At 46.7% G+C, this 20,641-nt stretch overlaps 1 protein-coding gene across 1 annotated transcript; it reads left to right on the plus strand.

Moving 5' to 3' along the window:
* Nucleotides 1–10,194: 10,194 nt before the first annotated feature.
* Nucleotides 10,195–18,706, plus strand: Timm22 (translocase of inner mitochondrial membrane 22). Its single transcript, XM_004667868.2, has 4 exons — nucleotides 10,195–10,447; nucleotides 11,754–11,950; nucleotides 15,673–15,745; nucleotides 18,170–18,706. The coding sequence occupies exons 1-4, from the start codon at nucleotides 10,210–10,212 to the stop codon at nucleotides 18,244–18,246; spliced, it is 585 nt and encodes a 194-aa protein (XP_004667925.1). The 5' UTR covers nucleotides 10,195–10,209; the 3' UTR covers nucleotides 18,247–18,706.
* Nucleotides 18,707–20,641: the final 1,935 nt, after the last annotated feature.

Here is a 20,641-nt window from a genome sequence, read left to right on the forward strand (position 1 = left end):
CCCTCCACCACCCCCTGACACACAAAGGTTAAAATTTTTATCTAAACCAGGCATGGTGGCGCACACTTTTAATCCCAGCACGTAGGAGGATCCAAGAGTGTTTGAGGCCACCCTGAGACTACATAGTGAATTCCAGGTCAGCCTGAGCTAGAGTGAGACCCTACCTCGAAACTCCAAAAAAGAAAAGAAAAAAATCCAAGTAATGGTGGTGTACACCTTTAATCCTGGGACTCAGGAGGCTGAGGTAGGAGGATCAGTGTGAGTTTGAGGCCACCCTGCGACCACAGAGTGAGTATCAGGCTGGCCTGGGCTATAGTAAGGCTCTAATTTTGTTTTATTTTATTTTATTTGCTTTTTCTTTTTTTTTGTTGTTATTTTTTATTTATTTGAGAGCGACAGACAGAGAGAGAAAGAGGCAGATAGAGAGAGAATGAGCACACCAGAGCCTCCAGCCACTGCAAACGAATTCCAGATGCGTGGACCCCCTTGTGCATCTGGCTAACGTGGGTCCTGGGGAGTCGAGTCTCGAACTGGGGTCCTTAGGCTTCACAGGCAAGTGCTTAACCACTAGGCCATCTCTCCAGCCCTTATTTGGTTTTTCAAGGTAGGGTCTCACTCTAACCCAGGTTGAGCTGGAATTCACTTTGTTTCATCAGGGTGGCCTAGAACTCACAGAAATCCTCCTATCTCTGCCTCCCGAGTGCTGGGATTAAAGGCGTGTACCACCATGCCCGGCTAAGGCTCTAATTTTTTTTTTTTTTAGCTATACCACCCTCTTTTATTGTTTTGTTTTGTTTTGTTTTTTTCTTCCAAATTTTTTAAATTTTTTCTTAATTTTTATTTATTTATTTATTTAAGAGCGACAGACACAGAGAGAAAGACAGATAGAGGGAGAGAGAGAGAATGGGCGTGCCAGGGCTTCCAGCCTCTGCAAACGAACTCCAGACGCGTGCGCCCCCTTGTGCATCTGGCTAACGTGGGACCTGGGGAACCAAGCCTCGAACCGGGGTCCTTAGGCTTCACAGGCAAGCGCTTAACAACTAAGCCATCTCTCCAGCCCTTTCTTCCAAATTTTTATTAACAACTTCCATAATTATAAAAAATACCCCATGGTAATACCCTCCCTCCCCCCACTTTCCCCTTGAAACTCCGTTCTCCATCATACTCCCTCCCCATCTCAATCAATCTCTCTTTTATTTTGATGTCATGATCTTTTCCTCCTTTTATGATGGTCTTGCGCAGGTAGTGTCAGGCACTATGAGGTCATGGATATCCAGGCCATTTTGTGTCTGGAAGAGCATGTTGTAAGGAGTCTTACCCTTCCTTTGGCTCTTACATTCTTGTTGCCACCTCTTTCACAATGGACCCTGAGCCTTAGAAGGTGTGATAGACATACTGCAGTACTGAGCACTGAGGTCATTTCTTTCCAGCACTATGATACCTTCTGAGTCATCCCAAGGTCACTGCCATCTGAAAAGAGAAGATTCTCTACCCAAAGTGAGAGTAGCATTAATATAAGGGTGTGAACATTAACAGAAGTGCTTACTGGGCAGCTTGATAAGCATAGTATATACATTTAGCCAGGCAATAGCAGACGTTACACCTCCTAGGGTTCATGACTACTCCTGTTTTAAGTTTACAGTATCAGGGATGTATTCCCTCCCATGGAGTGGGCCTCCAGTCCAATTAGAGGGCAGTTGGTTTCCACCATAACAGACGTGCCACTATTGCACCCATTGGCTCATTTGGCCTGGGTGGCCAAATGTAAGGCTTGCAGTGTCCACTGTTGAGTATCTTCACTGGTGATATCTCTTTCTCCCATTGAACTGCATGCAGAATGGCTTCTTCCAGCTTTCTGTCAGCTGGTCTACATGGAGGAGGTTATCAGCTCAGTTCCAGCAGGATTTCTCAGTGGCCTTGCAGTCCAAGCATGTGGAGTCTTCAGCAATAGGGTTTTACCATCTATTCCTGGTGGGAAACCAAGGGCCTTGGCAATGGCCTATAATGTTTGGGGGGCATCAGGGACCTCCCTGGCCAAAAACTCACTGGAAGGTATCCCATCTCTGGCACTGAAAATTTTCTAGCAACAATCTAAGGCTCCTGAGTGTTCCATTGTCCAAAAAGTAGGATTCCATATGATTTATTTATATCCTCTTAGATTTTGATTAGCCCTTCCTCCACCTTTCCTTTACTCAATCTCTTCCCCTGACCTAATTCTGGGCCTTTTCACCCCCATTAATATATTCTTCTACTTACCTATATACAATACCATCCTATTAAGTACCCCCTCCCTGCCTTTCTCTTCCCTTTATATCTCTTTTCTAGCTTACTGGCCTCAGCTACTGAGTTTTTTCTTTCTCACACAGAAGCCCAGTCACCTGTAGCTAGGATCTCTAATTTTTAAAAAAGATTTATTTTTATTTATTTATTAGAGACAGTGAGAGGGTCTACGGACATACCACCCTGAATGTGCCCAATCTCGTAAGTTAAGCAGGGTCGGGCCTGGTTAGTACTTGGAAGGGAGAGACAGAGAGAGGGAGAAAGAAAGAGAATGGGCATACCAGGGCCTCTAGCCAGTGCAAACTAACTCCAGAAGCATATACCACCATGTGCACCTGGCTTACGTGGGTCCTGAAGAATTGAACCTGGGTCCTTAGGCTTTGCAGGCATGTATGTACCTTAACAGCTAAGCCATCTCTCCAGTCCTAATTTTTTTTAAGATTCATAAATCAGCCAGAAGTGGTAGCACACATCTGTAACCTTAGCACTTAGGAGGCTGAGGCCAATGAGAGAGTGGCAGGCTTGGTTTCCAGTCCTAAGGCTCTGCACCTACATCAGCTCCAGGGCCTGCTCAAGGCTCCAAACAGCATCCTAAGCCAGGCATGGCAGCGCATGCCTTTAATACCAGCACTTGGGAGGCAGAGGTAGGAGGATTGCCATGAGTTCAAGGCCACCCTGAGTGAGACTACACAGTGCATTCCAGGTCAGCCTGGGCTAGAGTGAAATCCACCTCAAAAAACCAAAGCCAAACCAAAACAAACAAACAACAACAACAACAAAAAAGCATCCTATCTGCCTCTGACCTGTCAAGTGCTATTAATCTGCTGGGTGATATGGTTTACCTGGCAAGACAGCTTGCACATCGGTCTGAAAGTCTGAACCTGCTACAGACTCTCCTCTTGGTCTGGGTCCTTCTTCTTGGGGCTGAGGGGTGTATCTAGCTCAATGGTATAGCATGAACGTAGCATGTGAGAGGCTCTGGGTTCAAACTCCAGCAGCAAAACAAAGCAAAATAAAAAAAAAAAAAACAAAACTGGCAGCTTTCCAGGTCTCTTAATAAGCAGGAATAAGAGCTGGAGAGATGGATCAGTGGCTAAGGCACTTGCTTGCAAAGTCTGATGGCCTAGGTTCAATTGCTCAGAACTCACATAAAGCCAGATGTACAAAGTACAGAATGAGTGAGATATATTATGGGTTAATATATATTATTAACCTACCACATTTTTTTTCAGTGTGTGTGGGGGAAATCGAAACCAGAGCTTTGTACAGGTTACTGTTCTACCACTGAGCTATAGCCTCAGTCTCTACTTGTTATATATGTGTGTGTGTATGTGTGTGCGTGTGTGTGTGTGTGTGTATTTTTTTTTTTTTTTTGGTCTTTTGAGGTAGGGTCTTGCTCTAGCCCAGGCTGACCTGGAATTCACTCAGTAGTCTCAGGGTGGCCTCAAACTCATGGCAATCCTCCTACCTCTGCCTCTCAAGCGCTGGGATTAAAGGCATGCGCCGCCATGCCTGGTTATAAAAAATATTTTTATTCATTTATTTGAGAGAGAGAGAGAGAGAGAGAGAGAGAGAGAGAGTGAGTATAGGCATGCCAGGGCCTCCAGTCACTGCAAACAACCTGAGATGCATGCACCACTTTGTATATCTGGTTTTATGTGGATGCCGGGGAATTAAACCTGGGTCCTTTGACTTTGCAAGCAAGTGCTTTAACTGCTAAGCCATCTCCAGCCCCTTCTTGTAAGGTTATTTTGTTGTTGTTGTTGTTGTTTTATTAATTTGTTTTTCAAGGTAGGGTCTCATTCTGTCCCAGGCTGACCTGGAATTTACTATGTAGTCTCAGGCTGGCCTGGAACTCACAGCCATCCTTCTACCTCTGCCTCCTAAGTGGTGGTATTAAAGGCATACAATGCACCACCATGCCTAGTTACTTGTACATTTTTTAAAATTAATTAAAGAGAGAGAATAAGAGAGAGAGAGAAAGATTGAGAATGGGCATACCAGGGCATCAAACCTCTGCAAATGAACTCCAGACACATATGTCACCTTGTGCATCTGGTTTATATGGGTACTGGGGGATCAAATTCAGGTCCTTAGGCTTTGCAGGCAAGTGCCTTAACCACTAAGCCATCTTTCATCTCTATTTGTAAGCTTTTTTTTTTAAGAAAAAAAATGCTCATCCTGGCATCATGGATATGCATGCCTTTAATCCCACCACACTCAGGAAGCAGAGCTAGAATTGCTATGAGTTCAAGGCCAACCTGAGACTGCATAGTGAGTTCCAGGTCAGCCTGGGCCAGTGTGAGACCCTACCTCAAAAAAAACAAAAACAAACAAACAAAAAAAAAACAAAACTGAAAGTCTAACAATAGATGTGAAAAAATATGGGAGGTAATATTCTAGTCCAAGAAGAAAATAATTTTTTATTTTTGGGGTAACATCTTTTTAAAAAAATTTTATATGTTTTATCTTTATTTATATTTGAGAGAAGAAGAGCCAGAAAGAGAGAGAGAAAGAGGCAGATAGAGAGACAGAATGGGCACAGCAGGGCCTCCAGCCACTGTAAATGAACTCCAGAAGCATGCGCCACCTTGTGCATCTGGCTTATGTGGGCCCTGGGGACTCGAACCTCGGTCCTTTAGCTTTGTAGGTAAGTGCCTTAACCGCTAAGCCATCCCTCCAGCCCGGGTAACATCTTTTAAAATGAAGCAGAACATATCAAAATGAGAAAAACAAACAAACTGACTAACAGAAAGAATAATACTGAGGAATCACTTGCAAATATGAATGAGAATATAGGACAGAGACAACTGTGAGTGGAAATGGTCCAGTAAGAGCTGAACTTAGACCAAAGCATGGGGGTCTTCCTGGGCATGAGTCGTAAGAGCAGCCTAGGGAGTTATGGAGTTTAGATTTGTGTGGGTCAGAGAAGAATTTGAACCAACAGATGTAACTGCATGTAGATGGCTCTGCCAATGGGTCGGAAGAAGAGTGAAGAAGGAGGCGGGAGATCACATAGGGCTATACTGACTGAGAAATGATAGGGCTTACACAGTTTTTGTGGCAATGAATATAAAAAAATAAGAGATGGGTTTGAAATTCAGGTAAGGGCTGGAGAGATGGCTTAGTAGTTAAGGTGCTTGCCTGCAAAGCCTAAGGACCCAGGTTCAATTCTCCAGTGCCCCGGTGAAGCCAGGTGCACAAGGTGGCATGTGAGTCTGGAGTTTGTTTGCAGTGGCTAGAGGCCCTGGTGCACTCATTCTCTATACAAATTATTTTTTTAATTAATTAATTTATTTATTTGAGAGTGACAGACACAAAGAGAAAGACAGATACAGGGAGAGAGAGAGAGTGGGCGCGCCAGGGCTTCCAGCCTCTGCAAACGAACTCCAGACGCGTGCGCCCCCTTGTGCATCTGGCTAACGTGGGACCTGGGGAACCGAGCCTCGAACCAGGGTCCTTAGGCTTCACAGGCAAGCGCTTAACCGCTAAGCCATCTCTCCAGCCCTCTATACAAATTTTTATTTTGGTTTTTCAAGGTAGGGTCTCACTGTAGCCCAGGCTGACCTGGAATTTACTATGTAGTCTCAGAGTGCCCTCGAACTCACATTGATCCTTCTACCTCATCCTGAGTTCTGGAATTAAAGGTGTGTGCCACCATGCCCAGCAAGGAAGGCTTTTTGAGTAAATGATAGTACCATTGATCCAAATGGGAAACAGGAAGCACAGGGTTGCTTTTAATAGTTTTTATTTATTTGCACGTGTGTGTGTGAGAGAGGGGTGGGGAAGAGAGAAAGAATGGGGAATCCAAGGTCTCCTGCAGCTACAAATGCCAGATACTTGCACCACTTTTCCCCTCTGGCTTTATGGCGGTGCTGGAGAACTGATCCCAGGCCAGCAGGCTCTGCAAGCAAGTACCTTTAAAGGCTGAGCCATCTTCCTCGCCCCTGGGAAAGTGCAGGCTTGAGGAGTGAATGGCGTTCTCATTTAGTTCCTTCTGGACCAGGCATCCCATAACAGCCTCAGCCACAACCACTTAGGTACCTCTTAACCCCACCCCACTTAACTTGCTTAGAAGCCTTATTTGGGGTCTAGGTTTGTTTCTAACTGTCCCCCAATGGGCACTGGATAGCCCTTCTTATCTGAGGGTCCCTCCTCTCCTGGGACCCCAGACTCCAATCCTCCAATCCAGTTCACAGCCCCGAGTGTTTCCTGCCGACCCCTTCACAGGTGCTACTCGGGATAGCTCAGAGAGTTCACTGCGGACCCATGCCTCCTGTTTGATGAGAACTAGGGAGACAGGGAGATGGAGAGTAGGAGACGGCGTTGGTGGGATGGGATGGGGTGGAACTATGGAGGTATGGGAACGGGAGAAATGCAGGTATAGGGGATGGGGGAAGGACAGAGATCTGGGGTTGGGGGTTGTGGAGATGGAAAGGTAGGAGCTGTCCCCTAAAACCTAGATGGACCTCAGCATTCAGAGTCAGTCCTACAACTTTTATCACCCATATGAGCCTACAGTGCTTGAAGCATCCGATGCCATGGGGCTGGCCTCTCTTTGTTCCCTGAAGATGGACAGTGCTCTCAAGTGATAGGTGACTCGGTTGTGTCTAGCTGAGGAAATAACAGCAACAGAAAAAAAGCTTTTTATATTTCTACACTACAAAACAATCAAAACCAGTACTAAAACAATCCACCCGAACTCCCTAGTCCTGCCTGTGTCGTGGCCACAGCGACACCACACGCACTCCTATTGTGCTGCTCTGAGAAAGTCCATTCTCAACCAAGAGGGCTCCTGAGCTTTTCACATTCCAAAATCTCACTAGTGCTGGAGAGACAGCTTAGTGGTTAAGGCGCTTGCCCAGGACCCACATAAGCCAGATGCACAAGGTGGCACATGCGTCTGAAGTTTGTTTACAGCAGCTGGAGGCCCTGGTGTACCCATTCCCTTTCTCTCTCACACACACACACCCTCTCTCTCTCTCTCTCTCTCTGCCTCTTTCTCTCTGTCAAATAAATGAAAATTAAATATTCACAAAAATCTCTCCAGGCACAGAAAGAACCAGATTTGGGGAAAGCAGTGAGTAAGATGAGGCCACGGGTATCTTGGTTCTCAGAGGACAAAGCAGAGATATGAGAGCCTGCCACTGGGCAAGCACTGCTGAGCCCTCCTCATCAGCAGATCCAGTGCCAAGTTTGCTCCTGTGTGGCAAGAGATGGCCATCTTGGTTGTCTTGATGCGACTATCTGATTTGAGAAGTGGAGCTGCTCACTACAAGTGTAAACAAGTGTCCAGGTTAGAATCTGTGACTCTACACCCCCACTCACAATTAATTGGCCCAAAGCTTTGAACATGAGCCTTGTGAGCAAATCAAACTTCCAGTGACAGTCATTCTGGACAACACATCAGAAACTCTGCGCCCAACACTCAGGCGGGTAACACCCCGGATGCTCACTAAAGCCAGGAGCCAGTGAAACAGTGACAGTATCGGCAGCACTGAACGCTGGAGAGATGGCTTAGTGGTTAAGGTGCTTGCCTGCAAAGCTAAAAAACCTCGGTTCGATTCCCCAGGACCCACGTAAGCCATATGCACAAGGGGGCGCATGCATCTGGAGTTCGTTTGCAGTGGCTGGAGGCCCTGGTGTGCCCATTCTCTCTCTCTCTGACTCTTTCCTTCTCTCAAATAAATAAAAATAAAAAACAAAATATTAAGAAAAGACAACATCAAAGTAGAAGAATGACTAGTTGGGAAGAAGGGGGTCAGTAGAAGGGCTTGGGGAGGGGGATCATAATAAAATACATTATATGCATATATAAAATTGTTGCTGAAAAATGTGAAATTAGGGCTAGGAAGACAGATCAGCAATTAAAGGGGCTTGCTTCAAAGCCAGCCCATCCAAGTTCAATTCTTCACTACTCCTGTAAAGTGCTTGCAGTGGCAACAGGCCCTAGAACACCCCACACATGCATATGAAGATAAATAAATACAAATAGATATTTTAAAAAATATTTATTTGAGAGAGAGAGAGAATGGGCACCCCAGGCCTCTAGCCACTGCAAGTAAACTCCAGATGCATGTGTCACCTTGTGCATCTGGCTTTATGTGAGTCCTGGGGAATTGGACCTGAGTCCTTTGGCTTTGCTGGCAAGCACCTTAACTACTAAGCCATCTCTTCATCCCTAGTTACACATTTCTGTAAAAATTTATTTACATTTGTACTTATTTATTTGAGAGAGAGAGAAGGGGGGAGGGAGAAAGAAGGATGGAAAGAATGGGTGTGCCAGGGCCTTCAGCCACTGCAAATAAACTCCAGAGGCATGTATCACCTTGTGTATCTGGATTACGTGGGTCCTGGGGAATGGAACCTGGGTCCTTTGGCTTTGCAGGCAAACGCCTTAACCCCTAAGCCATCCCTCCATCCCAGTCTTTTTTTTTTTGCGCGCGCGCGTGTGTGTGTGCGTGTGTAGAATATATGAGTGTAGTGCATTATGTGTGGCATATGCACGTGGGTACAGATGTGTATGTGCTGTGAGCTGTGAGCATCCTGGGAATGCCACAGGGGAACTTCAGTTCAAGTGCCCTTCTCTATCGCTCATTCACTACTTTGGTATTTCTTTCAGACAAGATCTTTCCCTCCATCTGGATGATTCTATGGTCCCAGGCCCCACAGATTGGGGTTACAGACGTGTGTGACATTTTTTTGGGGGGTGGGGGTTTTGAGGGAGGGTCTCACTATAACCCTGGCTGACCTGGATTTCAATATGTAGTCTCAGGGTGACCGTGAACTCACAATGATCCTCCCAAGTGCTGGGATTAACGGCGTGTGCCACCATCCCTGGTTTGTGTGTGGCTTTTTTTAAAATATATATAATTATTTATTAGAGAGAGCGAGAGAGAGAGAAAGAAATGGGTGCACCAGGGCCTCTAGCCTGCATCTGGTTTATGTGGGTTTTGGGGAATCAAACCTGTGTGCTTAGGCTTTTTAGGCAAGCGCATTAACCATTAAGCCATCTCTCCAGCCCCCAGACGTGTGTGGCTTATTTTTGTGTGTGTGTGTGTGGGCGGGGTGTCTAGAGAGTCTCAAATCCTCATGCTTCAGCAGCAAGTGCTCTTACATGCCAAACCAATCTCCCCAGCCCAAATTTGGCCTTTTATGGTGCTACTAATCCCACCTCACCAGTCTCACTGTCAACAAGTGGCTGGGTGGGGTACCAGCCAGCTTGCTTCTGCTCTTCTTTGTCAGGCCCCCCCAACACCACCCCCCACCAACCCTTACCACCTTCATTGCTCAGTTCCAGGGTTTTCTTATGCTTGGCTAACCTTGCTCATTTGTTGGCCCCATCGGCTTAAGTACGAAACAAACCATTTATGGCACACAGGTATACCATGCTTCCGCATTTATCTACAAAACACCTACCATTATTGGCATCTCACCACACTTGGTCAGCCACTCGGCCAACTGAGGCGGCTGGATCCCTTTCAGGTCCCTAGCCAGGGCCACAGTGGTGAGACACGCGCGCCCCCTGCCGGCTTCCAGCGTGCACTGCAGCCTAGCGGGTGCACTGTGCCTCCTGGCTCGCCTGTCCGGAAGTGGAAATGTTGAGAGGCCACTCAGCCCGAGCAGGCGCGCAGCTTTCTGGGAAATGTAGTCGTGTGCTCGCGTTAGAACTAGAAACTCCAGTATGCGTCTTTTTCGGTGAAGCTGAATCTTGTTTGTCGGGACTGCCGGCCATGCGGCACACACCAGATTGAGGGTTCACAAGAGGGTTTTTTCCTCTCTCTCTCCCTCTCTGGAGGGGTTCTTGCTTCCGCTGTGTCTTTCGTGTGGCGAATCTGTCGTTGAGATACGGTGGCTGGCGTCTAAGGGAAGCCTGTGGAATCTGCTGTGGCAAGAACCACGTGAAGTTTTCTTGCGGCAGCTACCATCATGGCGGCGGCCGCCCCTAAAGTCGGGGTCTCTGGCCCGGAGGCCGGGGGTTCCGCCGAAGCCCCGCTGCAGTACAGTCTTCTTCTGCAGCACCTGGTGGGCGACAAGCGTCAGCCCCGGCTCCTGGATCCTAGGAGCCTGGGCGGGATCCCGAGCCCCGCCAAGAGCGAGGAGCAGAAGGTGATGGAGAGGGCGATGGAAAGTTGCGCCTTCAAGGCGGTGCTGGCGTGCGTGGGAGGTGAGCGTGGCGGGGCTGGCGGGGGACCCCGAGGGCTTGCCGGGCCTGGCTACTCTCTGCCGAGAGGGAACACGCGCCCGGCGTGCCTGGGACCTTAGGCCTCGACCCTGTTTGCGCTCCTGCCTGGCCCCTCGAACCCGGCGATGCCTCTCCCGAGGCTACCGTTCACCCCCGGAAATCGGATCGTGCGGTCGGGACTTGCACGTTGTACAGTGGTTGATTTCATTCATTCACGTATTTTGAAGTTTGTGACTGAGCAACCGCCGTTTGCCAGACGGTGGGAGTACGGGATATAAAAGCTAGCTTTTGAGCCCGGCGTGGTCGCGCGCGCCGTTGATCCAGCAGCACTCGGGAGGCAAAGGTAGGAGGGTCACCATGAGTTCAAGACCATCCTGAGAACTACAGCATGAATTCCAGGTCAGCCTAGACTAGAGCAAAACCCTTCCTTTAAAAAAAAAAATAATAATGCGAGATTCTGGCCACGAACTTTGTAAACCATTCCCTTGACCATGGTGTTCATAATAGTCACTTAGTAAGCACCATGTGCCAGATACTCCGATGCATCAGTCATGGCCTCTCTTTCTTTCCCACAATTCTGAAGTAGATGCTATCTTCTCTTTATTATAGATGCAGAAACCAAGAGGTTAAACTTTCCACACATATGACCTGTCTGAGCCTTGGGTATTTATGTAGAGATAGATGTCTTCTCGCCTCAAGGTCAATCTTAAGTTCACTGAAAAAAAAAAACAAACCAGAAAAAACTTTCCAATATTTTTTTCTTTTGCTTAGGAATAGCTTACCACTCACATTTAAACCCTCACTATATTAATTTCTCTTAAAAATATTTTCCTTATTTAAAAAAGAGAGTCAAAGAGGCAGATAGAGAATGGGTGTGCCAGGGCCTCAGGCCACTGCAAATGAACTCTTAGAAGCATGTGCCAACTCATGCAGCTGCTTTACATGGGTATTGGGGAATTGAACCTGCGACCTTTGACTTTGCAGGCAATGCCTTTAACCACTAAGCCATCTCCCCACCCCCCACCCCCTTTTTTGAGGTAGTCTCACTCTAGCCAGTTTGCATGTGAAAGTGTGGAGAGAACAGAGGGTTGAAGAGAATCGTGGCAGCTGTTAGGAAATGAAAGGAAGACAGACTAGAGGAGGCATGGGAGATGGTTCCAAATTGTGTAATGAGGAGGAAGCTGGAGAGATTGAGTAGCAAGAGACTCAAAAGGTCAACCATCTTCAAGTGTGATACCATTGTAATCTACAAAACATGCCAAAGAAATCCATTTCTGCTTGTTTTTAGGATTTGTCTTGGGAGGTGCATTTGGAGTGTTTACTGCCGGCATTGATACTAATGTAGGCTTTGACCCTAAGGATCCTTACCGTACACCAACTGCAAAAGAAGTTCTGAAAGACATGGGACAGAGAGGAATATCCTATGCCAAAAATTTTGCCATTGTGGGCGCCATGTTTTCATGTACTGAATGTTTGGTAGAGTCTGTAAGTGTCTCTCCTTTCTTTCTAAGATATCCTTGTCTGCTTCTGTCACATAATTTTTTTCAGAGTTTTATTTTTAAATGAATTTATTTATGTCAAATCAGAGAGAGTGGGACAGACAGAAGAGAGAGAGACAGAGAGAATGGGCACGTCAGGGCCTCTACCCACTGCAAATGAACTCCAGAAGCATGCGCCACTTTGTGCATCTGGCTTATGTGGGTACTGGGGAATTGAACATGGGTCCCTAGGCTTTGCAGGCAAGCACCTTTACTGCTAAGCCATCCCTCTAGCTCCCGTCGTACAATTTTTTTTTTTTTCAAGGTAGGGTCTCACTCTAGCCCAGGCTGACCTGGAATTCACTATATGGTCTGAGGGTGATCCTCCTACCTCTCTACCTCTGCCTCCTGAATGCTAGGATTAAAGGAATGTCCCACCATGCTGGCACCTGTCACACAATTTTTAAAGAGAAATGCTCTTGGTGTTCCTAGAATGCAGGTCATAAATGTCAAACTTCAGCCAGATGTGGTGGTGCATGCTTGTACACTCAGGAGACTGTGGCAGGACACTCATGAGGTCTAGGCCAGCCTGTGTACATAGAAAATAGTGAGAGCCTATCTGAAAACAAACATTTAACAAAGGGGGGAGGGCTGAGGAGAGGGCTTAGTGAATAAGAGCATGAGAACCTGAGTTTCGTCTCCAGCAGCCACTTAAAAAGCTGGTGTGAGCCCAGCATGGTGGCTCACACCTTTAATCCCAGCACTCAGGAGTTACATACAAGTAGGAGGATTGCTGTTAGTTCAAGGCCACTGCATAGTGAATTCCAGGTCAGCCTGGGCTAGAGTGACACTCTACCTTGAAAAACGAAGAAAACAAAACAAAACAAAACAACGCTGGTGTGGCCCTGCATGCCTGTAACCCTGGTCTTGAGGGTGATGGAGACAGAATCAGGGGCTTTCTGGTTAGCTAGTCTTACTGAAAAACTGCTGCTCTAGGTTAAGTGGGAGAGTCTATTTCAAGGAAGTAAAACAGACGAGCGATAGAGGAGGACACCTGATGTTCCACTTTGGTCTCTGCACATATGTACTTGGGATATATACATCTATACACACACACCCACCACATCTCTCTTACTACAAAGAAATGTCAAGTTTGAGTCTAGATTTTACTTCCGTGAGCTAATCCCTAATGTGAACTTTTTGTATATTTATGAGATAGGCTTACATTATTTTTTTACCTTCAAAAATTTTTTTTGCCGGGCGTGGTGGCACATGCCTTTAATCCCAGCACTCAGGAGGCAGAAGTAGGAGGATCACCATGAGTTTGAGGCCATCCTGAGACTACATAGTGAATTCCAGGTCAGCCTGGGCCAGAGTGAGACCCTACTTCGCCTACCTCAAAAAAATACACAAAAAACTTTTTTAACATTATTAGCAACTTCCATAATTATAGGCAACATACCATGATAATTCCTTCCCCTTCTCTACTTTTCCCTTCACAAATCTATCTCCATCATATCTCCTCTTGATTAGTTTCTTTTCTTTTTGTTTTTTTGGGTTTTTGAAGTTGGATTTCACTCCAGCTCAGGCTGACCTGGAATCCACTCTGTAGTCTCAGAGTGGCCTTGAATTCATAGCAGTCTCCGGAGTGCTAGGATTAAAAGTGTGTGCTGCTACCCCTGGCTCTTTTTTATTTTGATGTCATCATCTTTTCCTTCAATTATGGTCTTGTGTAGGTAGTACCAGACACTGTGAAGTCATTGATATCCAGGCCATTTTATGTCTGGAAGACTGCATTGTAAGCAGTCCTACCCTTCCTTTGGCTTACTTTTTTTTTTTTTTTTTTTTGTTTTGTTTTTCAAGGTAGGGTCTCACTGTAGCCCAGGCTGACCTGGAATTCACTATGTAGTCTTAGGGTGGCCTTGAACTCACGGTGATCCTCCTACCTCTGCCTCCTGAGTGCTGGGATTAAAGGCATGCATCATCATGCCCAGCTCTTGGCTTACATTCTTTTATGGCACCTGAGCTTTTGAAGGAGGCTTCTTTGAGACAGGAAGGATACACATCTCTAATCAAGATGTCTCAGTGTTGAACACTCCACTGTCACTTTTCAGCACTGTGGGGCCTTCTGAGTCATCCCAGTGGTCACTGCCATATGAAAAAAGAAGTTTCTCTAACCAAAAGTGAGAGGAATATTAATATATGGGTATGAACATTAAGAAAAGTGGGGCTGAAAGGAGAAAGTGGGGGGGAATTAACATGGGTTTTTTTATAATCATGGAAAATGATAATAAAAATTAAAAAAAAGAAAAGAAAAGTGGGGCTGGAGAGATGGCTTAGTGGTTAAGTGCTTGCCTGTGAAGCCTAAGGACCCCGGTTTGAGGCTCAATTCTCCAGGACCCACATTAGCCAGAAGCACAAGGGGCGCATGTGTCTGAAGTTTGTTTGTAGTGGCTGGAGGCCCTGGCGTGCCCATTCTCTCTCTCTATCTGCCTCTTTCTCTTTCTGTCACTCTCAAATACATCCATGCCTGGCACAGCATCAAAAAAAAGAAAAGAAAAGAAAAAGAAAAGTGCTTACAGTGCAGTTTGATGAACAGGAAATATGCATTTAGCCAGACAACAGCCAGTGTTGTTACTCCCCTAGGGCTCATAACCTCCACCATAGGCTTTTGGCTAGGTTTTCAGTTCCAGGTATGTATTCCCTACTGTGGAGCGGGCCTCCAGTCCAATTAGAGAGTGGTTGGTTTCCCCATAACAGACATGCTCCTGTTGCACCTGTGGCTCATTTGGCCTGGCTGGCCAACCTTAAGGTATGCAATGTACTTTTTATTTATGAGAGAGAAAGAGAGAAAAAGAGACAGATAGAGAATGGGTGTGTCAGGGCCTTTGGCTACTGCAAACTCCAGACTCATGTGCCACCTTGTTCATCTGGCTTTACGTGGGCACTAGGTACTCAAACCTCGGTCTTTAGGCTTTGCATGCAAGTGCCTTAACCGCAGAGCCATCTCTGCAGCCCCCGTAGGCAAGATTTTTCTTTTCTTTTTCTTTCTTTTTTTTTTTTGGTTTTCTGAGGTAGGGTCTCACTCTCTAATCCAGGCTAACCTGGAATTCACTATGTAGTCTCTAGGTGGCCTTGAACTCATGGTGATCCTCCTACCTGTCTCCCAAGTGTTGGGATTAAAGGTGTGTGCTCCCACAGCCAGCTTTTTCGTCTTTACTTGGTGACAGGGATTAAACTTGGGGTTTCATGTATGTTAGGCAAGTGTTCTGCCACTGAGCCACATCCCCAACCCAGTTAATTATTATTTTATTTTTCAGTTAATGATTTTAAACATAAAATTTATTTAGAGAACCAGCACAGAAATTCGGTTACTTCTCTGGGGCTCTACTTTGTTTCAGCACTCTGGTGCCACCTGCAGGAAACATGTATGAACATATTTAAATTTTAAGAGTTAGGGCTGGAGGGATGACTTATGATTAAGGCATTTGCCTGCAAAGCCAAAGGACCCTGGTTTGATTCCCCAGGACCCATATTAGTCAGATGCACAAGAGGGCACACACGTCTGGAGTTAGTAAGTAAAACAAAAATAAAAGAACTATTCTTTTGAAAAGATCAGGTTTCCTCTGGATAGGGACTAAACTAGCCAAATGGAAGCACTGTGTTTTTTCCTTGGTTGTCTTGTCTGGTGTATTTCTCTGGCTTTAAACTGCTCGTCTCCACCCACAGTACCGGGGAAAATCAGACTGGAAGAACAGCGTCATTAGCGGCTGCATCACTGGAGGAGCCATTGGTTTCAGAGGTTAGTAAACAGCTCTGCAATGGTTTGGCTTTGTGGCCTTGAACAACATGCTGATGTTGACATTTCCAAACATGGTATTCTAGGATACTGGATACTCTTCCCTGTGACACATAAAGTCATGATTGCTTCTGTGTTCATTCAGTTTTGGAAATTTGTTAGTACCTCCATGTTCTCTTGTCTTTGTTCCTGTTGACATCTTGGAGAGACACGTTTGCTTGTGTTGGGGGTCAGTCCTGTGCCTTGGAGGGTGTGTAACCAGATACTCATTGCACCCCTTTGGTTGGGACAACCTGGAGAATCTCCTAATGTTGCCAAAAGCCTCTATGGGAAGGAGGCTGAAGAGACAGCTCAGTCATTAAAGTGCTTACTTCCCAAGCCTGAGGAGCTGAGGTCAGGTAGCCGGCACCTGTGGAAACACCAGGCATGGTAGTCCCAGCACTTAGGAGGCTGGGACAAGCAGAATCCTGGGGCAAACTGCTTAGCTCGACTAGCAGAGCCAGTGAGCTCTGGGTTCAGTAAGAGATCCTGTCTCCATGAGTAAGGTAGAGAGCACTAGAGGGAGACGGTTGATACCAGCCTTGTCCTCTACACGCATGCCCACAAGTATACAAATGTGCACACATGCACCACACATACACACATGCCGAAAGAGCTCCCAGGTGGGGGCAATTGCCCGTACTGAAGAACCACTCCTGTAGTCTTTCTTTTTTTTCCTTTTTTTAAAAAAAAATGTTTATTTTTATTTATTGATTTGATAGCGACAGAGAGAAAGAGGCAGAGAGAGAGAGTGGGTGCGCCAGGGCCACCAGCCACTGCAAACGAACTCCAGACACATGTGCCCCTTGTGCATCTGGCTAACGTGGAACCTGGGGAACCGAGCCTCAAACCGGGGTCTTTAGGCTTCCCAGGTGAGCGTTTAACCACTAAGCCATCTCTCCAGCCCTTGGTAGTCTTTCTTACCCTTCCTCGTGGTAGCTTAGAGCGTGTTAGTACGGACAATAGTATAAGAAGACAAGAAAGGTCCTCCCAGCCCTGGGTAGACCATTTGGCCACAGTGTTGAGTATTCATTATTCCAAGTACTTAAACATTTTTCTTAATAGTTGTATAGCCGTTAGGGTTTTATTTTATGATGCTAGGGACCAAACCTAGGACCTTGTAAATCCCAACCATGAGTTGTAATACTGAGCTGCAGTCCCAGCCCCAGTTATCAGTTATCAGTTGCCTTTTCTTGTTTGTTTGTTTTGTTTTTTTAGGTGGGTCTCACTCTAGCCCAGGCTGACTTGGAACTCAGTATGTAGTCTCAGGGTGGCCTTGAAATCATGGCGATCCTGCTCCCTCAGGCTCCAGAGTGCTGGGATTAAAGGCGTGTGCCATCATGCCCGGCCTAGTTATCAGTTTTAATTTTGTGTATAAACTAGAATGATAGAGCTAGAGAGATGGCTTAGCAGTTAAGGCACTTGCCTGTGAAGCCTAAGGGCCCAGGTTCAATTCCCTAATTCCCATGTAAGCCACACACGTGGTGCATGTGTCTAAAGTTTGTTTGCAGTGGCTAGAGGCCCTGGTGCGCCCATTCTCTCTGTCTGCCTCTTTCTCTCTCATATAAGTAAATGAATAAAATATATTTTTTAAATGTCAAAAAATTATAATGATAGTCTTTCTGTAGTCGAGAACTATAGGAAGTATCACTTGAAAGCTATGTACACATTGAGTATGGTGGCGATGCACATTTGCCAGCACTCAGTAAGTAGGAGACCTTCTGTGTCTCAGAAAACTATGGTGGGGGGAGAAGAGAAAGCAAGCAAGCTAAGCCCAGATGCCCCTTCCTCCCCCTGCCTTACCCCTCTTCCTCGGGCCATGAAGTGTGGCATCAGCTGTGGCAACTTCTCTTGAAGCAGTCTGTCGCTCACCCACTCTCCATCACTCACACTGGCTTTGCAGGACCCAAAAACCTCATCTTCTGAGTGTCCTGTGTCTTGCCGTCTTGTAAGCCTGCTTTTACTCCTCACACAGCCATTTTTAACTTGTAGAGTGACTTCTCTTTTGGTCTTCTTGTAGCTTAGCTTTGCAGGGCCTCTGTAAGCAGCTCCGCTCCCCTTGGGCCTGCTGTGATCACCTTCCCAGGAATTATTCCATTGACAGACAGGGTAAATGGTCATATACTTTCTTTTGATTCCAGGGGCTGTTTCCCATAGCCACATCTTGCCTGTGAGGGGCGTTTCCCCAAGTCCTTTGGGGTAGAAAAGTGAAGCCAGTGCAGTTAGAACACACTGGTTTGGACAGGATAGCTGCCTCATTACTGTCTTCGGGGTGTCATAGGTTAGATGACTAAGTTGTTTAAGCTGGTTTTCTTTGAAGCATGTGGGTGTGCAGACCTTGGGTGAATGCAGTCCTGACTTGCAGTGATTCTCCTTTTTGCCTTACAGCTGGCGTGAAGGCCGGGGCCATCGGTTGTGGCGGTTTTGCTGCTTTCTCTGCTGCAATTGACTATTACTTACGGTGAAAGGAATAGCCTGAGAGGAGGGTGCCAGCCGCCTCCAGAGGACAACGTCTGCACACTTGGCATTGCCTCAGGGGCTGGCGCCAGTTGTTTCTCTCACACCGTTGATGGTGTAAGGGAGCTGCCTGGCTGCTCTCTGCCACTCCTGAACTCCAACCAGATTCTTTAGGGCAGGTGCCCTGCCAGATTGCTCCTTAGAGTAGATCAGGAGGCAGCGTGCCGGTTGTTAGACACTGGGCTCAACCCAGATTCAAGTCCTGACCTCCTCAGCTCTTCAGCTTGTTTGGTGCTATGACCATGGAGGTAATAGCATGTTTGCTTATGCCCGGGAAGCTCTTCTGCCCTGGAGATCTGTAAGCATCCATTAGAGCAAAGTAACTTTATGCTAGTTACTTTATGCTAGCTACAGCCAGTTTTGTTTAGCACCTTATAATTCTTGTTTAAAATATATATATATACAGGCCAGGAGTGCTGGTGCATGCCTTTAATCCCAGCACTTGGGAGGCAGAGGTAGGAGGATTGCTGTGAGTTCAAGGCCACCCTGAGACCACAGAGTGAATTCCAGGTCAGCCTGAGCTAGAGTGAGACCCTGCTTTGAAAAACAAAACAAAACAACAATATATGTATATATATTTAATATTACAGTGTAAAGGATTGGTTTATTTTTATTTTCAAATTCTACAAGTCCCAAAAATGATGCCAGGTGGCCCAAAAGTGACAATCTAATGGGAGAGAGTGGGCAACCTCCAGAGAACAGTCTGGTTGTCAGCATAGTCATTATATTGCCAGGCCTCTGCAGAAGCACAGACTGGCTGCTTTCTAGGATGCATTGCATTAGGGAACCCAGTGTGGGCTAAAGGGAACACACCAACAGCTCGCTGAAGTGCAGTGGTTTCAGGTCCAGCCTAGCTCCAGGGTGCCATCCTGCAGCTACTGGCCAAAATCAGATTTTGAGGGGCTGTAGGCTACCTCTCCTTGTCCTTTTTTTTTGAGGTAGGGTCTCACTCTAATCCCAGGGTGGCCTTGAACTCAGTGATCCTCTACCTCTAACTCCTGGGTGCTGGGATTAAAGGCGTGTGCCACCACACCAGCCAAGCATTTTTGATTTGACCTCACAGTCTTGTGCTGACAACAGCTCAGTGTGATCGTGTGTGGAGTTCTGCCGCTGGGCTGCTTCACTGTGCTGCACGGGTGGAGATGAAGTTGTCAGACTTGGGCTATACCTCTTGTGCTGGGAAGGAGGTTTTGCAAGGGCCATGGAACTGGCTGCCTCCAGCCAATAATTTTAATTTCCCTATACTGTGTAGAACCTCCTCCCCTTTTGCTTTGCTTTGCTTTCTTCCATTTCTTTGTCTTCTAGCCTACCCAGCCCATGAGCATGACCCTGCAGCATCCGGGTACCTGAGTGTGTATTCATGAGAGTGATGCTGACAAACCTGGCTGGTAACACCTTTCTCTTGCAGTACCTGTTATTTCTTGGGATGAGTACCAACTACTGCATAGAGCCGATGTCCTTCTATGGCAAATTCTTTTTTGTCTTTTTTGTCATGCTAGGGAAACAACCCAGAGCCTGTGCATGTTAGGCAAACGCTCAACTACTGAACCCACCACCCCCCAGCACACAAATGTATGCCTGCCCTGTTTTCATAACCATGAGGCTTCATTTCTGATAGGCTAATCGGAGCATTCTCCAGAGCTCAGAACAAATTTAGCAGTGTTTTCTATACTGTCCCTAAAGTCTCCATTTCCAGGACCACTTTGAAGCAAGGGCATGTGGACATCCCTGTGAAAGTGCTTGGACGCTTGGGATCTTCTGCCCGCTGGTCATGCTCATGGGCTTCAGTATAAGAAATGCTGCCCTCACGACTGCCTTGGCAAAGATGAGCCCGGAGGCTGTCAGTGGCCATCAGTTCAACAAGCCAGGCCTTGTCCACACAGACTATTCAGTCAAGAGATGAATAGCTTCCTGTTTTAGATGGCTGGGGGACCAGTATGAGCTCATAAAGCAAACAGCAATTTGCAAAGACATCTGTTCCTGATCTCCCGAATAAATCCAGTGTCCAATGGCTTAGGCTAGTGGGAGTCCACATGAGCCCCACTGGCTCTCCCAAAGGAGGGTGGGCTCTTGAGGGCCGGTGGGGATGCAGGTCTCAAGCAGCTTAGATCAAAGGCTGCTGTAAAGACGTGTCACACAAAGATTACAGAAAAAGAATGAAAAGCTGGGGGTGGCTGTGCACACCTTTAGTCCCAGCACTCGGGAGGCAGAGGTAGGAGGATCACTGAGTTTGAGGCCAGCCTGAGACTACATAGTGAATTCCACGTCAGCCTGGGCTAGAGTGAGACCCTACATGGATGGGGGCACTAACCGAGAACTTCCTGCCATGTCTCAGCAGGCACA

This window comes from Jaculus jaculus, chromosome 9 (genome assembly GCF_020740685.1).
Source record: "Jaculus jaculus isolate mJacJac1 chromosome 9, mJacJac1.mat.Y.cur, whole genome shotgun sequence".
Lineage (NCBI taxonomy): Eukaryota > Metazoa > Chordata > Mammalia > Rodentia > Dipodidae > Jaculus > Jaculus jaculus.